Genomic DNA, 25656 nt, shown 5'->3' on the forward strand with positions numbered 1-25656 from the left:
ATGATTTAAGCATCTCAAAACAGACCAGTTACAGACTACGTACCTCATTATCTAATGGACTGAGGTATTTTTCTGGTTTAAATCAAGCCTCATGTTAACTCCTCGTTTGCTAACTTTGAGAACCAATTCTTTGACCATGAGCTGCACTGAAGAAGTATGCTGTCCCTGAAAACAGTTTCCAATAATATGATCTATCTTTGTGGTTTTTTTTAATCTAAATTTTAAAATACTTTTACTCAAATAAAATACTTCTTTCATTTCACAGGAGCCAGCCTTATTTTACCCAGTATAAATTCCATCTCCGCCATGCTTCAGAACCTTCAAGAATCTAGCCAATGGGAGTTGGCCCTGAGATTCGTAGTTCGTTCATTTGGTACCTGTCTTCAGTACTCTGTGTCAAACTTCATGAATGTCAGTTTGAGTGAAAAGGTAGGGTTTCGAGAACAAATACTTTCACTTTGGATGAATATAGATACAAAAGCACTGGCAAATACAGGAATTTGGAGTCCACATTTTCCTCTTTGGCTCTGTAGCAAGGAAATTGATAATTTGTCAGACTGAAGAAACATTTATTGAGTATCTACTGACATTCAGGTGGTATTCAAGAGTACTCTCACACGTTTCCTACTCAATCTTTACAACCCTGAGAACCTTCACTTGCAAATAAGGAAACTCAAATTCAGGGAGGTAAAATAAGTTACCTGAGCTTTTAGGTTGCAGAGGGACGTCTTTTTACTCTGAGCCCAGTGACCACATTAGGTCAAAACTCTCTTATCAGCTGTTTGTTTTATTGTGACCCAAATTATTATAATTATTACCTGATAGCATTATTGAACAGATTCTAAAAAACATACTACCTGTTGATAACTTGTTTATGAAGCTGGTCTCAGAGGGAATCACATTTATTTCTACTACTCTGTTGATATTTACTAAATGCCAATTTTTAAAAAAAATTATTGAAGTATAGCTTTTGAAATTAAAATGTACGTGTTTGAAGTGTATCAACCAATGTATTCACCTTGTCATCAACACCACATTCAAGACACAGATTCAAAGGTACAGGTTGATTTAAAAATCAAGATATTTTTAAAAGTTCCTTTTCTGCCCTGTCCCAGTCAGTTCTCCCCCAGCCCCAGTTTTCTGTCATTGTAGATTAAATGCGAATACTTTTTGCTTCTAATGATGAATTTTTGAAGTTCCTGACTATTTAAGCAAAGTTTTCAGAATGATGCATAGAAGCGGACCTAATGAATCTTTTGTTCTTTTCTAAAAGTTGTTTGGAAAGGCCACATTAGTTAAATCAAGGCAAGTTATTATGGTATTGAAAGAGAAGGCCGTTACGTTCGTCAGGGCAAATGCTACAACACTGTTGCACAAAGTGAGTATTTGCTCTTGGTAAGCTCTTTTTTTTTTTTCTTTTTTCTTTTTTTTTTTCTCTCTCTCTCTTCTGGTTACTTCTGATATCTCAGCGAGGTTAAGTAAGAATGAGGAGGGGGAGGGGGAGGGGGCGTTGGGGATTTGAAGAAAAGTGATGAGATAGTCCGAAGAGAAGGTAAGGGTTCCGTGGCATATAGACCTGGTTATAGGTGCTCTCCGTCAATTTATAATACTGATAAAGGACATTAAAACTAAGCAAACAAATTGGAACCACTTACTATAACTTTTCATGAAACACTGTTCTTTCATAGAGTCTGCAATTAAATTTAGCAACAAACCTTTAGAGACTGAATTCTGTTTTGATTTATGGAGAATTTGCTTCTCTTCGTGCTTTCTTCCCGTAGGTATTTAATTGTCGCCTGGTGGACCTTGATTTGGCATTGGGTTACTGCACCCTCTTACCCCACAAAGAAGTGTTTGAAAATCTCTGGAAGCTCATAGATAAAGCATGGCAGAATTACGACAAAGTTTTGGTATGACCTGGAAGCATACTGTCAGTTCTTGAAGTGTGAAAGATTTAGGGGGGCAAATGAAGCTGGCTTTGCCACTGTATCTTAAAGATTTAGCAGAACAAATGTCATACTGACTCACTTGGTTTCTACCAGCTTTTCTTTGACTAATGACACACTGGTGAATATATATGCAGTCATAAGCATTGCTCAACCCAAAGAATTACGGTATATTTTATTTCTTAAAATCTGTATGCAGCCATAGAACCTTACTTCTTATACTTCCTCTAGTGTATTTGAAACCTTAGATCTATGAGCCAATTCTTTTTTGTAGGACAAGTTTAACAGATGCAAAACTTCTCTTTGATGTTGTGTGTTTTAAAATTTGTCTTTTGTAGGGGTTTTACTTATGGGATAACTCAGTTGGCCTTTTCTTATGAACAAAAGCCAGACTAAATTTATGGCATCATACTAAAAGCTGAATGACCTAAATATTGTATAAATATAAACTGTGTACAGAGCAATATATAACATTCCACACTGTTAGCACAAAGAAACATTATGATTTTTTATTGTTGGGTTTCATTTAAAAGGTGTTAGAACATATGCTATTTGCAATTGAATTTTAATTCCATTTTCATTTTTTAGGCAATATCTCTGGTGGGCTCTCAATTGGCCAGTCTCTATCAGGAAACGGAAATGGAGTTTAAGTTCCGTGAACTCAGTACTGATGCCCAGTGGGGTATTCGTCTTAGTAAACTTGGTGTGAGTATTCTTCATAGCGCCGTGAAGTTTTACCCATTCTGACATCTACCCAGTTGGAAAATTTAAAACAAATATCTCATTATCCTTTACCTTTGGGGAGAGGAGATATATAGAGATACATATACTGACTCATAAATTTTAGTTATATTAAGTACACACATTAGTGCTTTCAAAGAAATAAAGGGCCTTTTGCCTCATTTCCTTTTTTCTATATTTCTAAGGAAATTAAAAGATGCTTGACATTTTCATCTGCTTAGCTTTCTCATCTATAGGAATATATATAGCATCAACTGCCATTTACATTATTTCAGGCCTAGCCTTTAGTCTCATATTTTTGTACTGCTGTTATTTGGTTAAAGGTAATATTAAAATGTATGTACCAAGCTTTAAGAACTCCTACCAAGGAAAAGTAAGTGGCCCTTATTTTTCACTTTGCAAAAATAGACAAACAAAATCCTGTTTTCTTTACTATAAATGTAAAACATGTTCTATAATTTGCAGATAATTGACTTATCAGGAATGTAACTGCTGCAGAAGTGCTGTATGTTTCGAAGCCTAATTCCTATGCAGTAATGTGACTGGTTGTCACTAAGAACCAGACTTACTGGTGAAGAGGCAAGGGTTAGTGTGACTGAGAGAGATTTTGGACCCACGGCCAAATAGACCTGAAATCTGAATCATGGTCGCGTTGGGTAGTGTGATGAAAAGAAAAGTTGGAGGAACTATAAAAAAAAGTTTCTCTATAAAAAAGGGGTAGTAAAAAGGCAAGTTACAATGGCGCCCTTCTTCTGATACATTTCCATTTAGTGGGTCTTTTCGTTTTGCTCTTTTTATTTCTAGATTTCTTTTCAGCCGGTTTTCAGGCAACATTTTCTTACCAAGAAAGACCTCATTAAAGCTCTTGTGGAGAATATAGATATGGACACAAGCCTCATTCTGGAATATTGCAGGTAGTTCTTTTCAACGTTAATGGTATTTTTTTCTGAATTTTAACAAGCTGGTCATCCTTACCACAAAACAGTAATAGCTATGATTATTACCTGTGGTCCACAGACCTCTGTTTTCTTTTCCTCACCCCCAAACTGAATAATAAATCCAGAACCAGATTAAATTCTCTTACTACATCACCGTTTTAATTCACTGTTTAATGTTTCCCAAACTTGCCTCATGATAAGCATCACCTCAGGCACTTGATTAAAAATACAGATTCCAGGGCCCTTCTCTGGTGGCTCTGATACAACAGGTCTGGTCCGAGGCCCAGGAATCTGATCCTTGATAGGAGCTTCCGATGATTCCCATGATCAAGGAAGTTGGGGAATATTCTTCTGATCAGTTAAACTTCTAAATCAGATCAATGTAGGGACAAGGTAATCTTAAATTAAAAATTAGTGAAAAGTATGATTTAGGGAGAATTTAAAATATGATAAGTGAATAAATCAGACTAAAGACTATTGTTATTTATAGATACAGCTTACTGTGATGAGTAGGAATAGATGATTTGTGACGTATCTCAGATGTTTCCATCTAATAAATATGATGACCGATTTCCTGGCACATTATTGGTTTCAAAGAGCTTTCATTCCATCATCTCATTTAATTTTTACAAGTTTTCTTGCTTGTTATTGCTAATTTATATATGAGAAAACAAACCTATAGTAGGTCACCTGCTCGGGTGAAATAATAAGTGACTGCTTCTGAAATACTAAGGGTGCTGAAACCCTCATCCAATTTGTGACAGATTCGTGGAATCTGAGTTTTTGATAATGAGACTGCTTAGGAAATTTCCTCACTAGGCAGGTGTCTAGTTCTTGCTCCCTGTGTATGGATAGTGGGGGGTAGAGTAATGACCTTGGCTGTCACCCCAGGCCTATTGACTGCTCATAGTTCTAAGTAGCTCTGACTTAACTGCACTTTGAAATAACAAAACTACACCATTCTTCAGTTTGGACTGCTACAAATCCAGAGTGAGGTATATACAGTCTCTCAAATTTCTGGTAGATTTTCTGGTAATTCAAATTTCTGGTAGATTTTTGTGTGTTTTATAGTACGGACCCCCTTTTCTAAAATATAAATAGCTATAATGTCAAGTTCATGTCACAATTGTGCTTATGTGGCATTGATGGGTTGTATGATGGTGACACTTTTGTTTCATGCAGTCCAGCTGACTACATTTAGATGACCCTTAGAATTTCAGGGAATGACTTTAAAATGGTCATACTTGAAAGTTTTTCTTGACATTTCAGTTATTCTGTAGAAAAATTAAACTGTCTTTGTCTTATTAGTAGGGCTTAAAAAGGCATTTCAGTTGTGTCTTTGTCTACACTACCTCATTCTTAGTTTTTAAATGTTTATTTTTCTAATTCAGATGGAACATAGTAAAGTCCCACGTTATCCCATCCCTCAGGGATAATCACTGTTAAAAGTGTTTGGACTTTATTCGTGTGTTTTTTTCCCTTTGCATGCACTGATGTGCATTTTTAAAAATGTATCAAAAACAGAATCATACGTTACATACCATTCTGGAGCATGTATCATTCACTTAACAGTGTCTTCCAGTATCAGATATAGGGCATCTTCTTGTATCTGCTGAACTCTGTAGTATTCCTTTGTATGAATAAGATATTTAACTAGCCCTTTATTGATGGATGATTGAGTTGTTTCCAATTTTTAAATATTACAAACAGTTGTTGCAGTGGATATCCTTGTATATGTATCTTGGCTACTTTGTGAAGTGTGTGAAAGTGGAATTGTTCTATTAAAGGACATAAATATTTTCAATTTTGTTACAGATTTTTCCCCAGTATTGTGACAGTTTACATACCCACCAAGAATAGTATGATTTTTTTTTTTACAAATCTACACTTTTATTTACTTTCCAATATGTTTAAATCCTTGAGGAGTACAGCATTACATGGATTCTGTATCCATTGGCCTTAGCCGGAAATCTGCTTTAGATTTGGCACAAACCACGCCACTGTTTCCGTGAGCATGAGTTACCTTTCCCCAGATTACTCTAGTTTTGTCCCGTTTGCCACCAGGAGTCAATGTGTTGTTCTTGACCTCCTACACATAAGCACATCTCTTGCCCAAATAGAATTCAGTTTCATCTCCAGCATAAACGCCTTTGACTTTAAGGAGAGCTGTGTGCTCCCCATGGTTCCAGCAAAAATGGCCTGGGACCACAGCCTTCCAGACGTATCCATCGTTTTAGGAGTCCTGTCGCCAGCAGGTCTCCACAGGCTCCAAGATGGCGGAAAGAGCATAAATAATATCTGACATTTTAAGGGCAATAGTTAACTCTGCTGACAGACTATCTGATTCTAAGGCTGGACAACAGGAGGGTCAGATTCAGTGATGGGAACACAGACCTGTTTTCTGTGAGAAATTTTGTGTGGAAACTGTTGCATTTGGGGAGATCGGAGTGTAACTGAATACCTCTTTAGCACCTTTCAGCTGAACTGTGATGCAGCTCTTCAGCTATTCATTGAAACCCTGCTCCACAACACGAACGGCAGCCACAGCCAGGGAGATGCGAGCGCGGAGTCCACAGCACAGCAGCATTCCAAACTGCTGGCCAAAGCCCTGGAAATGGTGCCCTTGCTGACGAGCACAAAAGATTTGGTTATCAGTCTTAGTGGAATTCTGCATAAGGTAGATGAATGGGGAAATGAACCTGTCAGCTCATTTCAAGCCTCCCTCCTCCCCTTCATTCATTAGCTATGTAGGAACAAATTGGAACTAGAAGGCCTACCATTTTTTATAAACTTTTCATTCTGAAGTAATTTTAGACTTCTATATTTTTAATGTAGTGTGAGACAGCAATTTTCCTATCTTTTTTTAAAAAATAGAAATAGCCTTTTTTTCAGATTTTTAAAAAATAGCACATTCATTGAAAAAGATCACACTAGAGAGAAAGGTATAAATCAGAAAGTGAAAATGTTTAATCCCACTCCCATAGATAAAAATGCTAATTGTTTAGTGACTATCTTAGACTAAATATACTATCCTGTTACTCTTTTTCACTTACTATATATTGTTATTACACGTCAACACATATCTATTTCATTTTTGACAGATACATATTTATTATTCCACTATATGGATGAAACCTATATTTAACCAGGCCTTTGTTGATAAACACTTAAATTATAAATTTTGTTATTATAAATTGTTAACAATGAATATCTTCATGCATACATGTTTGCTGTCTTGGTTTTGTTTTGTTTGTTTTTGTTTTGTTTTTTTAGGAGAGCTTCTGAGAATTGGAACTTTTAGGTCAAGGGTTAGTTTGGTGGGGGAATGAAGGTAGATGGAAGGGGAAGTAGTAAGATTTTATAAAACTACAAAAAGTAATTCAGTTTTATATTTTGCCCGTAATTCAGCCAAAAATTATGTATAACTTGCTCAAAATTTCTAGGTACCATAGGGATCATTTTCCTACTTTGTTCAATGTTGTTATTCATGTGACTTTGGTTGGCATTTTAAAAATGGAAAAAAGAATAATGGTATGTGACCAGAAACAAAGAACAAAGAGAATACTTCCTTTCTTTTTATAAACTTCTATAGATGCCACCCAATTAATTCTTGCATCTTAGTATATAGTTAGAGCTAGAATGGAATCCTTTGAGAAACTTTTGCTTGGAGGCCCACACTTTTAGTTACATCATTTCCAAGAAAAAGTCAATTTCCTCTTATTCTAATTTTCCCATTATAAATGGAAGAAATGAATTTTAATTTAAAAATCTTACCAAATTTTGATATGTTTATCTTTCTAGGTTTTTAGTGCCATAGAAACAACTTCCTTTATTAAAACAATGTCTCCTTGTACAGCTTTTTTAAAAAACAGCCTTGGAGACATTTTAAAGCATATATGTTTATCCTAATAGAACTACTTTTACAGATGAGAAAATATTAGTTTTTAAAGAATAATCTAATTTAACATTGTAGTGCACTGAGATTTTATATTTGTAATTTGTATTCATCAACATAACTGAATAAAACCACCTACCAGCCTGACAACATCTTCTCAAGTTTTGATATATTTTTGTTTTTACACAGTTGGATCCCTATGACTATGAAATGATCGAAATTGTCCTGAAAGTTATAGAAAGAGCCGATGAAAAGATAACCAACATTAATATTAATCAGGTATAACAAATATATTATTGATTTTTAAATTATCTTTGTTTTTATTTTAGTTGGATCTTTTGAAAAAATTAGTTATCTAGTGTCTTTCTGGACTGTCCTTTGAGCTCCCTTTAAACTCCATTTTATTCTGATTCCTTTTCTTTAAAAGGGATACAGAAGTAAAGAGATCGTTCTTGCTGTCCATATTTTGTTATTTATTTTAGTCCAATATATGCTCCACTGAAACATTCAAGTCTGTCCAAGAGTATGAAGTCACTAAAGAACTGATTTGGGAAAATTAAGACAAAATTGTCCTCTGGCAAAAGAAATAAAATAATATATGTGGTACCCAGAGTTGATTTCACCATTGGTAGGTAGGTCCAGGACTCACTAATTTTTTTCTATTTCAGTACTTTCAGTAACTTCTTATTTGGATTTTAAAAATTTAAATGGGTTAATTCAAAGGTTATACAAGCCCAAAAATATGTAAGATATAAACTTAAGTGAAATAAGGGATAGAGGATTAATTTTAGGTCTACTACCCTCTGTATTTCAAATGCAATCAAGTATTTTTGAGATATCGCTCAAACTCTTTGAGAGCATAGGGAACTGCCAAACTCTTGTTTATAAAACATCCCAACAACAGGATTCCATTGGTTTCGCCTGGTATAATTTCTTTAATGACCATATAAATTATGGTTTAGAACAATAATGTTAAAGGTAAAGCTACAAAAGGTGTTGATCATCTTTATGAAAATAAGACTGTCTCAGAAATGGAAAGCTATGAAGGTATAGTTAGATGATTTTAAAACACTTAGGACTGGTTTAATCTCATTGGAAAGTTTTTATTTTAATATAGGCATTGAGTCTTCTGAAACATTTGAAGTCATACAAAAGAATTTCTCCTCCAGTGGACCTAGAAAATCAGTATATGTTGGAGCACATAATAACTTTGCCATCAGCTGCCCAAACTAGACTGCCTTTTCACCTAATATTTTTTGGCACGGCACAGAACTTCTGGAAGATTCTCTGTAAGTTCCTTTACTTCTTAGGAATTTTACTGAATCGCCAAAGTTTTCTTCTAAAACAAACCATACTATTCTTGTTTCCTTTCTAGCTACAGAACTCAGTGAAGAATCCTTCCCAACACTGCTCTTAATTTCTAAATTAATGAAGGTAACAAGTGAAAGCTTTGTAAGCCATACCTTTATCCTGTAATTAATTCAGACACTGGGTAGAAGGATTTTATGCTGCTTTCACATAAAATCTTTAAAGGTGAGCCTATCAATCAGCCTTAACATTTCCTTTCCTTTCTTTGAAGTTCTCTTTGGACACTCTGTACGTATCTACAGCCAAGCATGTCTTTGAAAAAAAACTGAAGCCAAAGCTCCTGAAGTTGCCACAAGCCAAATCCTCAGCACTGATTAACAAGGAAATAACCAAGATCACACAAACCATCGAATCCTACTTGTTATCCATAGTTAACCCGGAGTGGGCTGTCGCTATTGCCATCAGTCTTGCCCAGGAAATCCCAGAAGGTATGGCTTCTCCCTTTAACTGGGCTTAAAATGGTCGTCTGTGTGGCGTTTTGAACTTGTGAAAAAAGTACTTTTATATCTTTGAGGAGAAAGCAGTATGATTGTTTAAACATGTCTGTGCCCTGTCTCATCACTTGTGGCATTGCTGGGTGTGGAGAAGGCCCCAGCCAAGTAAGCAAGACCCCTTGCTGTGTGCTCAGGGTGCAGGGGTATAGGCACTCTCCACCTTGATAGTGGGAATCCGGACTGAAGTACTTCCAATAATGGATCCTTAGGTATTCTCAGTAATCAAACCAGTACACAAACAGGCACTCGTTGTCGTGTTTGGGGTTGTAACCAAAGTTGAAAATAACTTTTTTAATGTTCATTGGTCTGAAACTGGTTTAAAAATGGAACATATTCATAGAATGGAATACTATGTAGTTGATTTGGAAAGCTGTCCAAGATACATTAAGTGAGAACAGCAAATTGTACTACTATGTGTATGATCTTATCCCATTTGGCTTAAAATACATGTGCACATGTGCGTGACACACACACACGCATAAAACTGGACAAGTATAAGAATCTAGGGAATGGGAATAGAAGCTGAAGAAGGGACCTCTGTGGACTTCCTACTTTGTAGCCTTCTGTCCTGTTTAAATTGTTCTTTACTAGGAGCATGCATTTTTATAAAAAAAAAAAAAAACACAAACAAAAACTTGCTGATTTGACTAAATTACATTGTCTTGAAAGGATTAAGATTTGCTTATAAATCTCTTCTTTATCTTTGTAGGTTCCTTCAAGATGTCCAGTTTGAAATTTTGCTTGTATTTAGCCCAGAGATGGCTACAGAATATCCCATCTGAGGTGTGTCTGAACTCTTAAGATTGAAGGCTCCTCTTTCTTTTTGACTTAAATTCTGCTCGCCTAGCATACCTTCTCCCCCTTCCCTGGGGATAAGCCTTTTCAAGGGTTTCCAAGGGTTGGATGCCTAAAATGGAGAAAGAAGACGAAGCTTTTGGTAGCTACTTAAGGATGTGACTGAGGCAGGGCCCTCCCTTGATTGATAAAGAAGGATCCTTAGCCTCACTTGAGATTTAGAAAACAAGTCTTTCTTTTTGCTTGGAATTTTTTAAAGGATGAAACCCGGGAAAAAGCCGAGGCTTTGTTGAAGAAGCTTCACATTCAGTACCGGCGATCTGGCACAGAGGCGGTGCTCATAGCCCACAAGCTGAACACTGCAGAGTATTTAAGAATGATAGGAAAACCAGCCCATCTCATCATCAGCCTGTATGAACATCCTAGTATAAATCAAAGAATTCAGAATTCATCGGGCAAAGATTATCCGGGTGAGGACAAAATCCTTCTTATCTTTTGGTCCAAGGAAAACTATCATTTTGATTCCCAGTTATCTTACATTAAAGACATGGATGTTTCTTTTTTTAATTCTTTACCTTGAATATCTTAGATATTCATGCAGCAGCTAAAGAAATCGCCGAAATCAATGAAATTGATTTGGAAAAAGTCTGGGATGTGTTGTTGGAACAATGGCTGTGTCCATCCACAAAACCTGGTGAGGTAAGTCCATTCTCTGAGTTTATCTGTTTTTATCTGTGGTCCTGCACTGATACAAGTAGGAGCACAGAATCCTAAAAGAAGGAACTTTTATCTGATGAGTTTTGATGAAGTTGTTTACTTTTTCTTCTAGTTTAAACATTGTTTTGCAACCATTTTACCTTTTAATTGGTTATTCCAGATGAATTCTTATACAAAAGAAGTGGCCTATTCTTAGACTCAGTTTCATGGAATTAACTTTTTATTTTGAAACAATTTTAAGAAGACAGAAAAATTGCAGTAGAATTCCTGTATATCCTTCACCTAGCTTCATCAGTGTTTAACATTTTGCCATAATTTCACTCGTTTCATCACTTTTCCTATAAAATACATATTCATAATATTTTCCTGAACCATTTGAGAGTAAATGGCATATGCCATTCCTCTTTCCCATTAATACTTAAGTCTATATTTCCTAGGAACAAGGCTTTTCTCTTACTTAATCACAGTATAATTATCAAAATCAGGTAATTTAATAATATTGGCATAATATTGATACTATACAAACAAACATAGGCTGGAGTCTGTAGTCCATGTTACAGTTTAACCAATTGTCCCAATAATGTTCTTTGTAGCAGTTTTTTCCCCTGGGATCAGGATCCGTCCAGGATTATGCATTACATTTATTTATCACATCTCTCATCTCATCTGGAACAGTTCTGTGACATTTCTTTGTCTTTCATGACACTGACATTTTTAAAGAGTACAGGCCAGTTAGTTTATAAGTTCCCCCAGAACGGGAGAAACATTCAAATCTAATGTGTCCTCATGATAAGATTTGAATTATGTATTTTTGGCCAGGATGCTACCTAAATGACATGGTATCCTTCTCAGAGTATGACATTTGGAGGCACATGGTGACTTATTTGCCCTAATAGGTGAGGTAAATTTAGATCAGTTAGTCAAAATGTTGTCCATTTCTCTATTACATATATAGTATGTTTCCTTTTATATCTATTCGCAGAGATACTTTGAGACAATATGTTTCTCTCCAAACTCCTCCCCCACCACACATATGCCCTGATTTAGCATCTATTGATGATTCTTACTTGAATCTATTTTAACTGACAGACATTGACATTTTTGAAGGGTGCAAGCTAATGGTTTGTAAAATGTCTTATTGTGGGTTTGCTGATGTTTCTTATGAGTAGATTCAGATTCCGCATTTTTGGCAAGAATACTATACAGGTAATGTGGTATTTTCAGTGTATCATATCAGGAGGTACATAATACCATGTTTCCCCGAAAATAAGACCTAGCCAGACAATCAGCTCTAATGCGTCTTTTGGAGCAAAAAATTAATATAAGACCCAGTCTTATTTTACTGTAATATAAGATCAGGTCTTATATAATATAATAATGATATAATATAATACTGGGCCTTTTATTAATTTTTGCATCAAAATACACATTAGAGTTGATTGTCTAGCTAGGTCTTATTTTTGGGGAAATGGTACCAGTTTTTAAAAAAAATACAATTAATATCTAAATTTGTGATGGGATTCAGCAATCCAAATGCAGAATTTTTTGCACTGTTTCTTCTGAGTTTTCAGTTTTAAGTAGGGAGATTCTATAACTCCTCTATCCACTTGGGCAGATATCCTTGAAAAAATCTATTTGTAAACAACTGGTATAACTGACATGACATTAGGTTTTTACTTAGTAGTTTTCATATCACAAAACTATGGGATTCAATTTAAGAAGTATGTAAGTATTTATCAAGAGCAAGGACTGTGCTTCAGTGGAAACCGGAGTTAGAAGCATATCTAGGCCACATGGAATTTGTGGTTGACTCAGAGACCAGCATGTTTTAACTTATACATAAACTTGGAGTCCTAAATTGCGAGTTCCTTCAGGCCAGGAAGCGTGTCTGTACATAACACCTAACACACTACTTTGTAAGTCCCAATAAATATATCATGAACTGATGAACAACTTATTTAATATTCATGGAGTCCTTTCCTTTTAAAAATTACCTAATAAATGTACCTCCAGGAGGACAGGGGTATTTGTTTTGTTCACTCAGGCAACCCATGTGACTGGAATCATGCCTGGCACATAATAAGTGCTCAGTAAATGTTTGTTGACTGAATGAATGTAGTAAACTCATTTTCTAAGCAAAGGTCTTTTCATAAAGTAATGAATTGCACTGTGATTTCTTGCATGTAAATGTAATTTTGTATATTGTGTTTTTCACTGAATAGATTTTCATAAGCTTATATAGTCAACAAACTTTCTTCAGTTTTTGACTTTTTTCCCCCACTTTTTCAAAGAACTCGTCACAAATATTTGAACTTCAAGAAGATGAAGCACTGCGAAGGTACTCTTCCTTTACTTACATTTATCTGTACCTTGTTGTCCAGTAGGAATCTTAGCAATAAATTTGCCAGAGTTTGATTTTGAGAAGACTTTCTTGATATAACTTGGGTCAGAGTCTCTAAGAAGAATCAGTTCATTGATATATACGGCTGTGAGTATACATAAGTATCTCCAGTGGAATAAATAAGAAACAGCCAAGATTCCGAATTTCTGAACCCTCAATGAGTTCTGACTACTGTTGAGAGCTCTTAGAACATTTTTAACAGAAAATGCACCTCAAGCAGAGGAAAACTCTTTCTAGCTAAGACCTTGGCCCCAGACCCCTTCATGTTCTCTCACCCTGGTGAGCTGAGTTGGGCTCGATCACATATGGGCCACCAGAGTTTCTTTTCCCTTCCAACCTAAGACTGACCAAGAAAGGCACATTGGTTTCTTCTAAATCTGATTGGTCATGGCTTGCTCTCTTGAGACTGTATCTGGGCCCAAATCAAAAAGATTGTGGTAATCCATTAGTGATGCTTGGCATAGGCGTAGGGAGTGGTGACACACATGCCAGCTTCTTGCCATTCCTGGTCTAGATCAAAAGTAGGTCAAGTCACTTGTGAAGCCCTACACCGTATATGGTCCTAGAGATCTCCTAGTGAGAGAGGATGTAGAAACACAAACCCAAGAAAAGAATTTTCCCTGATTTGGGCAAAGCTGGCCCATCACTCCCTCCATTACCTCCTTTCCTCTGGACTTCACCTTGTGCTTGCTGAGTCTTTTAAGGACGGGGCACCTTTAGCTAATGCATCTGGAGTGTCTAACTGAACCAGTCACATGGAAAGTCTTAGAGGGAAATAATTCAGAGAGAGAGAGAGAATCCCAAGAAGGAAATCCCACAAGGCTACTTCATGCCAATTTTGTAACTTCTGGCCTTTTCCCACCGGAAGCTCCTTCCCTCCTTCCTTCAATACACCTGATCTGTCTTGCCCTTCTCAGGCGGGAGCTGGTCAGCCCCAAGTCTAGAGATTGACATGTGCCACTGATAATGTCCTGTGAACTGAAACAGAATTTTCCATGTGTAGTATTCAACGTACTTTGCAGCTATGGTTTTTATTAGTTTTTTAAATAGAGAGAATTTAAGTGATCAGAAATTGACTAGTCATTTTATAGATGAGAAGACTGAGGCCTAGATTTCACTGTATTTATTATCTTCTTTAGATAAAGAGGAAAGCAAAAATATCCTTGACCCATAACCCTTCAGGCTTATGTCTCATTACTTTTTCTGTGGACAGTAAAGAAGGTGTATTGTTTTGGCAATCTATCACTAAATATCCAAATGTAATTACAAAATTTTTTTTCCCAGAGTCCTGTATCTCCTTCTGTCTCGTCCGATTGATTATAGTTCAAGAATGCTGTTCATATTTGCAACATCATCTACACCTGTGAGTCATAGGAACTTAGTCTAAACTCATGTTTGCATCTCAGCTTAACATTTTTTCCTGTATATTTACTATTTTTGATATTAGCAGATGATTAAGATAATGCTCACTTATATGCTTATTCAAGGTTTGTCTTCCTTTGTAACATCTGCCAACCTCCATTCGGTGCTGGCTTCTGTAATATCCTGCTCAGCAAACTGAATGGTGCGTCTCTTGACAGTTCCCGTGGGTTATCTCCATTCACAGTTATTAACTCCCTGGTTAGTCAACGTTCCTCATACCAAGGGGCCAAACCAACTGGCCAAACAGGGCGGTCTGCACCCTGGCCTGCAGGCCCTGCGTGACCTGGCTTCACCTGCCAGTCATGCCACCCGCGTCCCTCCCCACAATCTTTAGCTGGACTGATCCCATTTCCTTCCCCCTAAAGGCAACAGGGCCTCTTTGGCCTGCAGACTTTTGCATATAGAAATGTTCTGAGGCAGTTGGAACCGAGGGAGAGAAAGGGTGCAGATAGATGGGTGAAAGGAAGAAAAGGGTGGAAAATCTGAGATGCAGATGGTATGTCCTTGATAGCAGGGGGGGAAGTAGCCCTTTTTTTCTTGCATGTCAGTTAATCTGATCGTCATTCTTTAGAGTAAAAATGGTGTTCCAGGCAAAGTGGCTGGTTCACAGTCATACAAGTGCTTTTCCCTGAAAAAAACATCATATTGCAGTATGTTTTGTCACATAGAGCATTAATGAACACATAATAATATTAATTTACATTTAATTCATTAACATTAATATGTATTCAAATGTGAACTCATGTGAATATATCCATGTGTTGAGGTTTGGTGAAATTAACTTTTACTGCTTCATCAAGAACCTTATGTGGAAGTCATCATTTGTTTCCAATACTGCGGATATGTGGCTGTGAAGAATACCTTGGCTGCTACGACAGTTGGGTGTCCCTGCCTTGATTCAAACCAGCACTTTCGCTTTTGCACCATCAGTGCAAATAGCTTCACAATGTAAAAGGCAAATAACATCTTAGTATTATTAGGAAAATTGTCTTGACCCATTGTCTCCTGAACAAGTCTGAGGAACACTGGCCAAGGTTCCATAGATCATACTTTGAGAACCACTGACTCCTTCGGCACAAATTGACTAATTATTTTTTTTTAATGATGTTACTTATGTTCCCTAAGTTAAAACTCATATACCCAACTACAATCTGCAAGCATGCAACTCTCCAAACTTTTTTTGCTTTTACAGACGGTAGGTGTGCGTCAGCTAACTTTTGCCCACAGAATGCGAGCTCTTCAGTGTCTCCTCTACTTGGCTGACAAGGAAACTATAGAATCTCTCTTCAAAAAACCCATTGAAGAAGTGAAGTAAGTAGAATTTTTTTAAAAATTGTATGAAGAAGTAGGAAACAGGTAATTGTTTGGAGGTATAACTTTGAAGGCCCTTCGTTTGTAAGAGTGCATTAGCACAGCTGTGTAAATGGAGCTATTGCCTGGAATGCCCTTGACATTTCAGCAAAGAAGAAGTTGGCCTTTGAAAACAACTTGTTTCCCTCGTTCCTTTGAGATGTTTAGAAACTAAATGTTTTCTTCATCTTGTTCAAATTGATTTCTTTCTAATATTATATTCAGTGAATATATTTAGAGCCTAAAATAGGCATTTAAAAACAAACAGGCCTAATATATCCGTATGGTAGCTTTTATTTTAAGTGTGGCCTTGAGAATGATTCCCATAAATGCCCCTGTTTTCCAGAGCATATTTGAAATGTATAACTTTTCTGGCATCATTTGAGACTTTGAATATCCCCATCACATATGAATTATTTTGCAACAGTCCTAAAGAAGGAATGATTAAGGGTCTCTGGAAAAACCACAGCCACGAATCTATGGTATGTACACTGAGCCATCCGATAGTGGGGGCTGCCATCTTCTCAGATGCCATTATGTTCACTCCAATTCCAGAGAGACAAAACCAGAGAAACTCTATTCCTGAATAGGTCTACCGCTCTGAGACCTTTTCTTTCCTATCCTGGCAGGTGACAAGACAACTAGGAAGTCCGCTTACCTCTCTTTCTCAAAGTCAAAGGCCTAAGGCCATCCCTATGTAGAAGAGAGAGCACTTATAATCCTTCCCAAGGCCTGTCTGTCCTCATCTGGACAAGAGAAGAGACTATCCCTCTGCGGGGAGGGGTCTTGTTACTCTTCCTTTCAGAGGCCTATGGGAATTTAGTCTCAAGCAGCTGGAGCCCTGGGTGGGTCTGGGGCCCACAGGTACAATGTTCTTGGATAGAAAAAAGAAAGGGGAGCGGTCTGAGATGAGTCCATGACAGCAAGAAAGAAAAAGAGTGATCTTAATCTTTTTTTTCTTTCATTAGGGAGAAGGGGCCTTCATTGAATTTAAGCAATAAACACAATTAGATTATATAAGCTTATTCTATGTTCAGCTGCCCTACCTTTTCCAAAAGTGGTTTGATTTACTGGTGCTTTGAAACAATATGATTTTTTTTTTTTCCTATTTAGGCGGTAAGATTGGTGACGGAGCTTTGTTTGGAATACAAAATCCATGACCTGCAGCTGTGGAATGGCCTCTTGCAAAAGCTTCTTGGCTTCAATATGGTAAGACCCAGTACCCTAGATTGCAATATTTTTTAAAGCTTTCATACAGCATCGCCTAAACATTTTGCATCAATGCTTGTTATTGAACAGATGTAAGCTGAAAACATTCACTCTCATTGGGTTCAGACCAAACTTAAAGAATGTGGTATTAGGCCAGAGAAAGTGCAAACTCAAAAATGACATAAATTTCACAGGAAACAAGTGGAAGGTTCTTGGCCCCTTTTTATATTTGTGAATTTGTAAGTGAACGTCTCTGGCAGTTCTCATGGAAGACAAATTATACTGATATTCCTTTGGAAAGAATCCGATGTTTCATGTTGACATTTTCCATTTTGGTGATCTCCAGAATGTTTTCATTTTATTTTTTCACAGATTCCTTACCTCAGGAAAGTTTTAACAGCCATTTCTAGTATTCATTCTTTATGGCAGGTATGTAATTTTTTCACAATAAGATTTATAGAATTTAATCTTTATGCTTGTTGGCCTTGTGACTGCTGGGTACAGTGGTTAGTAATCAGCTCCCTAGTGAAAACCAGAACGGATCTGCTGTAGGATGATGTTACGTGAAAGTGATACCCACACGCGGAATACTCAGTGCAGACGTCGCCTCCTCCAAGACAACACTTTCCACTGTTCTCCAGGCCTCATGCATCACGCCTTCATTTAGGATCTAAAAACACTGTCTCTACTATAATGCTTGTCGTAGTATAATTTATTTTTTTTTTTAATTATTTTTTTCAATTACAGTGGACATTCAGTATTATATTATTAGTTTCAGGCAATAGCATAATATATCTTAATTACACATTTGACTAGCTCTCTTGGACTTTGAAGATCTTTAAAGTCAGAGACCACACCTTATTCATCTTTTCTAAATTTCATAAGTTGTGCACCCACATAACGATTATTAATATAGAAATATGTAATTTAATGGTGTCTGGAGACTGTTTCATATTAGCAAATATAGATCTGTCATCTTTTTAAACTAAGATGTAAATCACACATAAAATTCACCCATTTAAAGTGTACAGTTCAGTGGTTTGTGCTATATTCAGAAAGCTATGCAAACATCACCACTAATTCCAGAACATTTTCCTGAAAGAAACCCCATATCCATTAGCAGTCATTCCCCTCTGCCTTCCCTCTCTCCAGCCCCCCTCCACTTCCCCGACAACCAATAATTTACTTCGTGTCTCTATGAAGTTGTCTATTCTGAACATTTTATATCAATGGAATCATATGATACGTGGCATTTTGCATCTTGTGTCTTTCACTCACCATAATGTTTTCAAGGTTCATCCATGTTGTAGCGAGCGTGTCAGTGCTTCATTCCTTTTCATGGCTGATTAATGTTCTATTGTGTGGATGGACCACATTTTGTTCATTCATAAGTTGATGGACATGTGAATTGTTTCCACTTTTTGGTTATGAGTAATTCTGCTATGAACGTTTGTGTACAGGCTTTTGTATAGACATATGTTTTTGTTTCTAAGTACCTAGAAGTTGAATTATTGGGTCTTGCAATAACCATGTTTAGCCTTTTGAGGTATCGCTTTATTTTTAACGTAATTATTCTCCATTATATGGAGTAAAATATACCATAACTTATTTAACACTCCCCTACTGATAGAAATTTATGTCGTTTCCTTATTCATTTTTTGAAACCCTTTATCTTGCTTCCTTGCCCCCTTCCGGTGTCCCTAGCACAACATCTGGCACATAATAGACTTAATATAAATTTTGTTTTTCGAGTTAGGTTCTGACACTTTTTTTCCTAAACGAAACAATAATGAGTCAGCCAGAATTGTATAGTAATATCCTGACGTATATAACTCTAGAGGAAATTATTCTATAATCTTATCATCTCAAACAGGGAGATATCAATTCGTGATTTTAGCATCCCGCGTGTAAGCTTTAAGTGTATAGTTTTGTGACTGTAAAATAGAGTTTGTGATTTCCCCTGCATGAATTCTTTAATACACCTGTTTCCGCAGGTTCCCTACTTCAGCAAAGCCTGGCAGCGTGTGGTTCAGATACCACTTCTTTCAGGTATTTTTCTCTCCTCTGAAACATTGACAGTAGCTTCTTATAGTTGTGTGCATATGTACAATTTTGTTGTTTTTTTTCTTTTCAGCCTCTTGTCCTTTAAGCCCCAGTCAGTTATCAGATTGTTGTGAGAGCCTCATTGCTATTCTAGAGTAAGTAAAATATTTGTTTTCCTACTGAAAAAATCAAATTTGTGGCTTATAAATTCCTTCCTAATAAACATTTTTTATGACTCCTTTTTCTTGGGAAGGTAAGCATACCACTTGTTTCTAAAATAAAATATCTCTTATTTTTATTATGTCTTCTTTTCATGTGAGGTACAAGTAATGAACTGATGATATTCAGTAAGAAGTCTCTAAAATTAGTACCCAATTTTAATAGAAGTATGGAGTGCCTTTTGTGACTACCCTAACTCATACAAGACGGTCTCATAGATTTTTGAGTCGTCTGAGAATTGGTCTTTAGGCATGTGTAGACTTTCAGACATAATCAGCATCAACTAGTAGTTTATATTCCTGTAGATAGATTATTTTATTCCAGGAAGAATGCCAAAAAAGACTCAAGTTACTCATTACTAAGCATATGTTCTGCACCAGTATTTTAATGTTTAAAATTATTGAAAGCATAGGCAAGTACCAACTGTGGAAAACCAGAAAGGCCCATCTCGTCTAGTGAACCTGCCAGGTTATTCACTAACTAATGTGCTCTCTTGAAGATGTCCGGTGTCAGATGATCTCGACATGGTTGGTGTTGCCAGGCAGTATGTCCAGTTAGAGCTCCCGGCTTTTGCATTAGCCTGTCTTATGCTCATGCCCCACTCAGAACAAAGACGCCAGCACATTAAGGTATCTTGGAAATTACTCTGCTGGGGCTGCCAAAAAAATGGAAAAAGGTCGCAGAGTACATGTCCCTTGCAAAACATTGCATTTTCTTTTCACCAAACCTATAAAGCAGGGGTGCAGCAGTGGGTGCGCAGAAGGTTTGTGTGGGGGTTTAGTGGGAGGTAAGACTGAAAGGTAGGTTGAGGCTATTCGGAGAGATGCCTTCACAGGGGTTTGGACCTTATTCTGTCAGTGGGAAACAAGTTTCCTGGAAGAGTAAAGTGAAAAGATCAGGGAGTACTTTAGAAGGAATAATCCACGTGGACTTGACTGGAGGGGAGCCGTGTCAAGAAGGCAGATTCTTGGGAAGCTGTTGCATTTGAATAGGATTTTATCTCACCTGATCTATACACAACCACCTGTGGGCAGACAAGGAAAGCTTGAGGGGTCGGTCCCCAGAGTAGGGTGGGAGCAATGAAAATGAACTAGATGGAGAAGACTAAGAGGAAGGTAACTTAACTTAGTGACTAGAGGTGGGACATGTCGGAGAGGGAAGAGTCAGGTTTTGCATGTGTCTAACGAATGAGCCACAAGCATTTTGAGGACAGAACTTTTAAAAATAACTCTCAGTCCCTTTATAATACAGAATCTACTTGTTCAAAGCATTGGGGAATGTTTTAGCATTGTTTCTCCAAAAGTAGATAAGCCAGTGGGTAGAGATCTATATAGAAGAGCATGCATATTTTGTATTTATTTGTTCTATTCATTTCATTTTTTCAAAGCCATCTGTACTTGCCTTTGACTTTGTTCATTTTTGACTATTCATGAACTCATCCGTTGATGCTTTTCAGAGTTTTAGTATTTAAATAGATTTCTTTTGGCACTTAGAATGACAAAATGCTTGTTAAACAGCTCTTTGGAATGGGTATTTGTAAAATGGTTTTTTCCTTATTTTAATAATTTTTTGTTGCCAGAGGTGTTTTTTCCTACATTGGAAATTCTTTAAGATATTTCAAATTTAAATACAAAAGCCTTCCAGATTTGACAGACATCAGTAGAAATTATACTTTTCCATAAATTATATTTTGATTTTTTTTCTCTAGAATTTTTTGAGCTCATGTGATCCTCAGATCATTTTACAACAATTAGAAGAGCATATGAATACTGGCCAGTTGACCGGGTTTTCACATCAAGTAAGAGAAAATTTCATATCCTTTCTCTATGAAATACTACGTATTAGAGGTAATAATTTTCCCCAAACCAACATTAGGCTAAAAACTACCATCTCAATCTGTTTGTTAATATGTACAATTATTTTATTAAAACCTCAGTAAGTTTTTCAGAAGACGGGGTCCCTGGCTATCTTGTTTATTGCTATGCTCATAAAAAGTCCCAGAGTGCTTAACGACAATTACTTTTTATCTATTTACTGGATATAGTACTGAAACGGGCCAAAGCCATTCCCCTTCCCCCAACTACCCCCTCAAAAAGGAGGCTGGGGGGAGGCCAGATAGCTCAGTTGGTTAGAGTGCGAGCTCTGAACAGTGGGGTTGCGGGTTCAATTCCGACATGGGCCAGTGAGCTGCGCCCTCCACAACTAGATTGAAGACAGCGAGCTGCCGCTGACCGGATGGCTCAGTTGGTTAGAGCGGGAGCTCTCAAAAACAAGGTTGCCGGTTCAATTCCCACATGGGATGGTGAGCTGCACCCCCTGCAACTAAAGATTGAAAACGGTGACTGGAGTTGGAACTGAGCTGCACCCTCCACAACTAGATTGAAAGACAATGACTTAGAGCTGATGGGCCCTAGAGAAACACACCGTTCCCCAATATTCCCCAATAAAATTAAAAAAAAAAAGGCTAGGACACAATGCAATAACAATCTAACTCCTAACTGTCAGAAACACTGTGGTATTGAAAGAACTGGGCACTGAACACATTTTTAATATGACGCTACCTGTCATTCTCTAGGTTAGAAATCTGATTCTGAATAATATCATAAACAAGAAGGAGTTTGGGATTTTGGCAAAGACAAAATACTTTCAAGCATTGAAATTACACATGATGAATGCCAGCAACGTCACTGACCTAGTGAAGTATTTGGCAAATGAATCAAGGTAAGTGCATGAAAAAAGAAAACTGTTGAATTTCCTTGAAATTTATCATTATTTTGGAGGAAAATGTCAAACAATTGTAGAGCTGTTTGTTTGCAATTAAAAGTTCCAAATGTGAAGTTGTAGCATTAGTTGTTTTGTAACCCAGTCCCTTGGAACGTGAACTTGGAATTAAACAATTAAACAAGCTGTCTGAACCCCCCAAATAGGTATCTCACAGGCCTGTTCTAAAACCCTGAGTTACAACGTCATTCCTCAGACACTTGCTCAGAGAATTGATGGCTTTATGTAACATAACTTTTGCTAAGCTTCGTTATCTAATTTTTCAGTACTCAAGTTTAGAAACAATAAGCTCCTTGGGATAGAATTAAGAGCGGATGTGGGGAGTCTAAGGGAGAAGGAAGAAATGGGCTGACCCTGAAGAAAGGGAAACTCGGCCAGGACTGAAATATTTACTGGATCCATCCCTACGTTAGGTCTGACTGTGCTGATCCCTTGAGAGGTATCACTTGTCCATTACCCCGCCGTGGATCTCTTTTTGCTTCTTTATCACTTATGATCCAACCATAATTACATACCATCATTTGTGAACAAGTGTTATCTTTTGAGGATATATATATATATATATATATATATGTGTGTATGTATGTATGTATATATAGAATAAACTGCACGTGTTTCAAGTAAGCTGATAAATTTTGGCACGAATATGTAGTGATGACATCACTACAATCAAGTCAAGATAGCGAACACAGAAAAGCTTTCTCATGCCCGTTTTTTTTCTGATTCCATAGTTTAGATGAAGCTTCAGTCTTTATAACTGAATATTCAAAGCATTGTGGAAAACCAATGCCAGCAGACGCCACTCCCTGTGAAATTCTGAAGGTAAAGCTGGTCCGTTGTTATTGGGTTTCGCCATTTATACTTTTGGGTCTTGAAATTGAGCCAAGTTGTTCTGGAGATAAATGTATTGTTCCATATGGCTGCGTGTATTTCTATATTTTATTTTTTGTAGAGGCTGTGGCTCTCCTCTCAGCTCTGCGCTCAGCGGCTGCGTGGCCTTGGGCCAGTCGCTGACGCTGTGCAGGAATTTCGTTTCCCACCTGGACCACCTGGTCTCCCAGGTGCTTTCCAAGCATGATGATTCCTCATAAAGTCTTGTTTTTCACACTGAAGCAGGTGAAAAACAGAAATCCAAAAGGCATTGATTAATGCTGTGCTCGGGTTTTAATTGTTTTTACTTCACCTGTTATAGTTACTGAAGATATCCATGTTCACTATAGAAAAAAGAGAAATTTGCAAGAGCAAAAAAAAAAAACTAATCTCTTGAAATCTCACTACCAGAGAATCACTGTTAATATTTTGATATATATCCTTCCAAATGTTTTCATATATAAAATGTACATGTAAATTACTTTTACTCCTAATTTGAACTTAAATATAAGATAAATATTTTTACTTGGATCATGGCTTAGTAGTTTTAGTAAACGTAAGTATTGTGGGGTTCTTTTCCTCCTTTGGTCCAGAAAAGGAATATTAAAATAAACCTCCATTTTGTTAATTTTCATTAATTAATAACTTCCAATGTTCACTTCCAATCTATTGTGCTCAATGGCATAAAACTACTTTTTTCTAAAAGGGGGAATATTGATTCAGGAGGTGAATTTGTGACCCTTAAATATATGTTTTTCAAAAATACATACATTTTTGGAAAAAAAAAAAAATATATATATATATATACGTATTATGTGTGTGTGTGTATATATATATGCATTATGTGTGTGTGTATATATATATATATATATATATATATATATATATATATGTTTTTCTCCAGTCATAACTGTCTAAAATGCCAAATAATTTTATGTGTACGTTTTTAGCAATACAGTTACGTCTTAAGTTCTATAGTTTATCTGAGCATCTTCTGTTTAAAAAACTAAGTGACACTCATAATACTTCTGTGTTTCTTCCCATTTAGATGTTTCTTAATGGATCATAGTAAATCATCAAGCCTTTTTCAGGAAGAGGAAGAGGAAGTTCGGAGTCTGCTATTAACTGACCATATTTATTACGGTTTTAAAATTGTGTGGTCTGTGTCATAGCTATTATCAGATGTTACCTGAGGTGATAACTAAGACACTTGGTAGCCTGATTGTCCCATAAAGAACTCAGATCCTGAATTAATAAATCTTCTCTTTGTCAGTTACTGTAACTCACAGAGACTATCAGTTTTTTACACCTTGTATAAAAGAAGCAAAATGCAATAAGAAAAGGAACTCCCCCCATAAGAAAAGGAACTACTTATATAGCCTGTTTCATCCACAGGTATAAATAAGAATATTGATCTTTTAAGGTGGCCGGTTAGCTCAGTTGGTTAAAACACGATGCTGATAACACCAAGGTTGCCGGTTCAGTCCGCGCATGGGCTACTGTGAGCTGCGCCCTCCTTAAAAAACAAACAAAAAAATACATCAATCTTTGTAGTGTTATTCTAGTAAACGTGTGTAATTTTTTGCTGCTGAATGTGTTGGTCGGTGGCCAGCCAGAACAATAGAAAACACTCTAGGTATTTCAAGCAGCGATGGATTAAATGCCAGGAATTGGTTACAAAGGTGTTAAAATAACTGAAAGGCAAAGGGAGAGGAGGGGGCCCACCAGGGAGACAACGGGGGAAGATGTGGCCACTGCTCCTGCTGGAGCCCCCAGGCCCCCCGTGCCACTCCTCCAAAGGGTGAGCCTCCTCCCACCGGTGCTGCCCAAAGTATCCCTTGGGCATCTTTCGAGGCCACTGCCAAGCCACCACCAAAAGAGAAAAGAAGTAGCTCTGCTTGCTCCAACCTCTAATTCTCGTGCCAGTGCTAAGAAATGACAATCAAGCAGGAAGCCATGTGGCCAGGAGTGTGGGACATGCAGTGTGCAGGCTGTAAGCCCCCGGCTGGGAGGATGGCTTAGAAGGGCAGGATGTCGCAGAGTCAGCGAACGCTGCGGGGCACACAGAGCACCACGCACACCTCTTACCCTGCCTTCCTAATCTGCTATACTTGTGAACACCGTAATGACACTCGAATTAGTTTGCCTTTGTTTTGCTAGTTGAGAAAATACTGTTTCTATACTAAAAACTCAGTGTAGCATCGTGATTAAAAACATAGGTTTGGGAGGAAAAGTCTGGATTTGAATTCTGGTTCCATCACAAACTGTGCTCCTGGACCAGTTACAGAACTTCCCAGAGCCTGAATTCCCTCATTTGTAAAGCCTTCTGGTTAATCAGACATTCAGACTACACCAATATATTTCACAAAGCTTTTTCCACATTTGGAATTATTTCCTTAAGATCACTGTCACCAACAGATTTACCAGATCAAAGGGAGTGAAGAACATTTTACAGGCTCTAGATACA

General features: G+C 37.1%; 1 protein-coding gene across 3 annotated transcripts in view; it reads left to right on the forward strand.

Annotated features, from left to right (window-relative positions):
* Window positions 1-24468, forward strand: part of KNTC1 (kinetochore associated 1) — a 56097-nt gene extending 31629 nt beyond the window's left edge. For all 3 annotated transcript variants that reach the window (XM_074321598.1, XM_074321597.1, XM_019734072.2), the window contains exons 39-64: window positions 266-429; window positions 1274-1378; window positions 1782-1910; window positions 2535-2651; window positions 3492-3601; window positions 6095-6302; window positions 7710-7799; window positions 8638-8809; window positions 8896-8954; window positions 9100-9316; window positions 10092-10165; window positions 10437-10647; window positions 10767-10876; window positions 13186-13232; window positions 14580-14658; window positions 15910-16028; window positions 16414-16549; window positions 17181-17276; window positions 17649-17705; window positions 19271-19325; window positions 19411-19474; window positions 20038-20167; window positions 21247-21336; window positions 22114-22259; window positions 23051-23141; window positions 24238-24468. In XM_074321598.1, coding sequence (XP_074177699.1) covers window positions 266-429; window positions 1274-1378; window positions 1782-1910; window positions 2535-2651; window positions 3492-3601; window positions 6095-6302; window positions 7710-7799; window positions 8638-8809; window positions 8896-8954; window positions 9100-9316; window positions 10092-10165; window positions 10437-10647; window positions 10767-10876; window positions 13186-13232; window positions 14580-14658; window positions 15910-16028; window positions 16414-16549; window positions 17181-17276; window positions 17649-17705; window positions 19271-19325; window positions 19411-19474; window positions 20038-20167; window positions 21247-21336; window positions 22114-22259; window positions 23051-23141; window positions 24238-24258 — 2897 coding nt within the window. In that variant the 3' untranslated portion in view covers window positions 24259-24468. The remainder of the gene's footprint in view (window positions 1-265; window positions 430-1273; window positions 1379-1781; window positions 1911-2534; window positions 2652-3491; window positions 3602-6094; window positions 6303-7709; window positions 7800-8637; window positions 8810-8895; window positions 8955-9099; window positions 9317-10091; window positions 10166-10436; window positions 10648-10766; window positions 10877-13185; window positions 13233-14579; window positions 14659-15909; window positions 16029-16413; window positions 16550-17180; window positions 17277-17648; window positions 17706-19270; window positions 19326-19410; window positions 19475-20037; window positions 20168-21246; window positions 21337-22113; window positions 22260-23050; window positions 23142-24237) is intronic.
* The last annotated feature ends 1188 nt before the right edge of the window (window positions 24469-25656 follow it).

Source organism: Rhinolophus sinicus, linkage group LG16 (assembly GCF_036562045.2).
Source record: "Rhinolophus sinicus isolate RSC01 linkage group LG16, ASM3656204v1, whole genome shotgun sequence".
NCBI classification, from domain to species: Eukaryota; Metazoa; Chordata; class Mammalia; order Chiroptera; family Rhinolophidae; genus Rhinolophus; species Rhinolophus sinicus.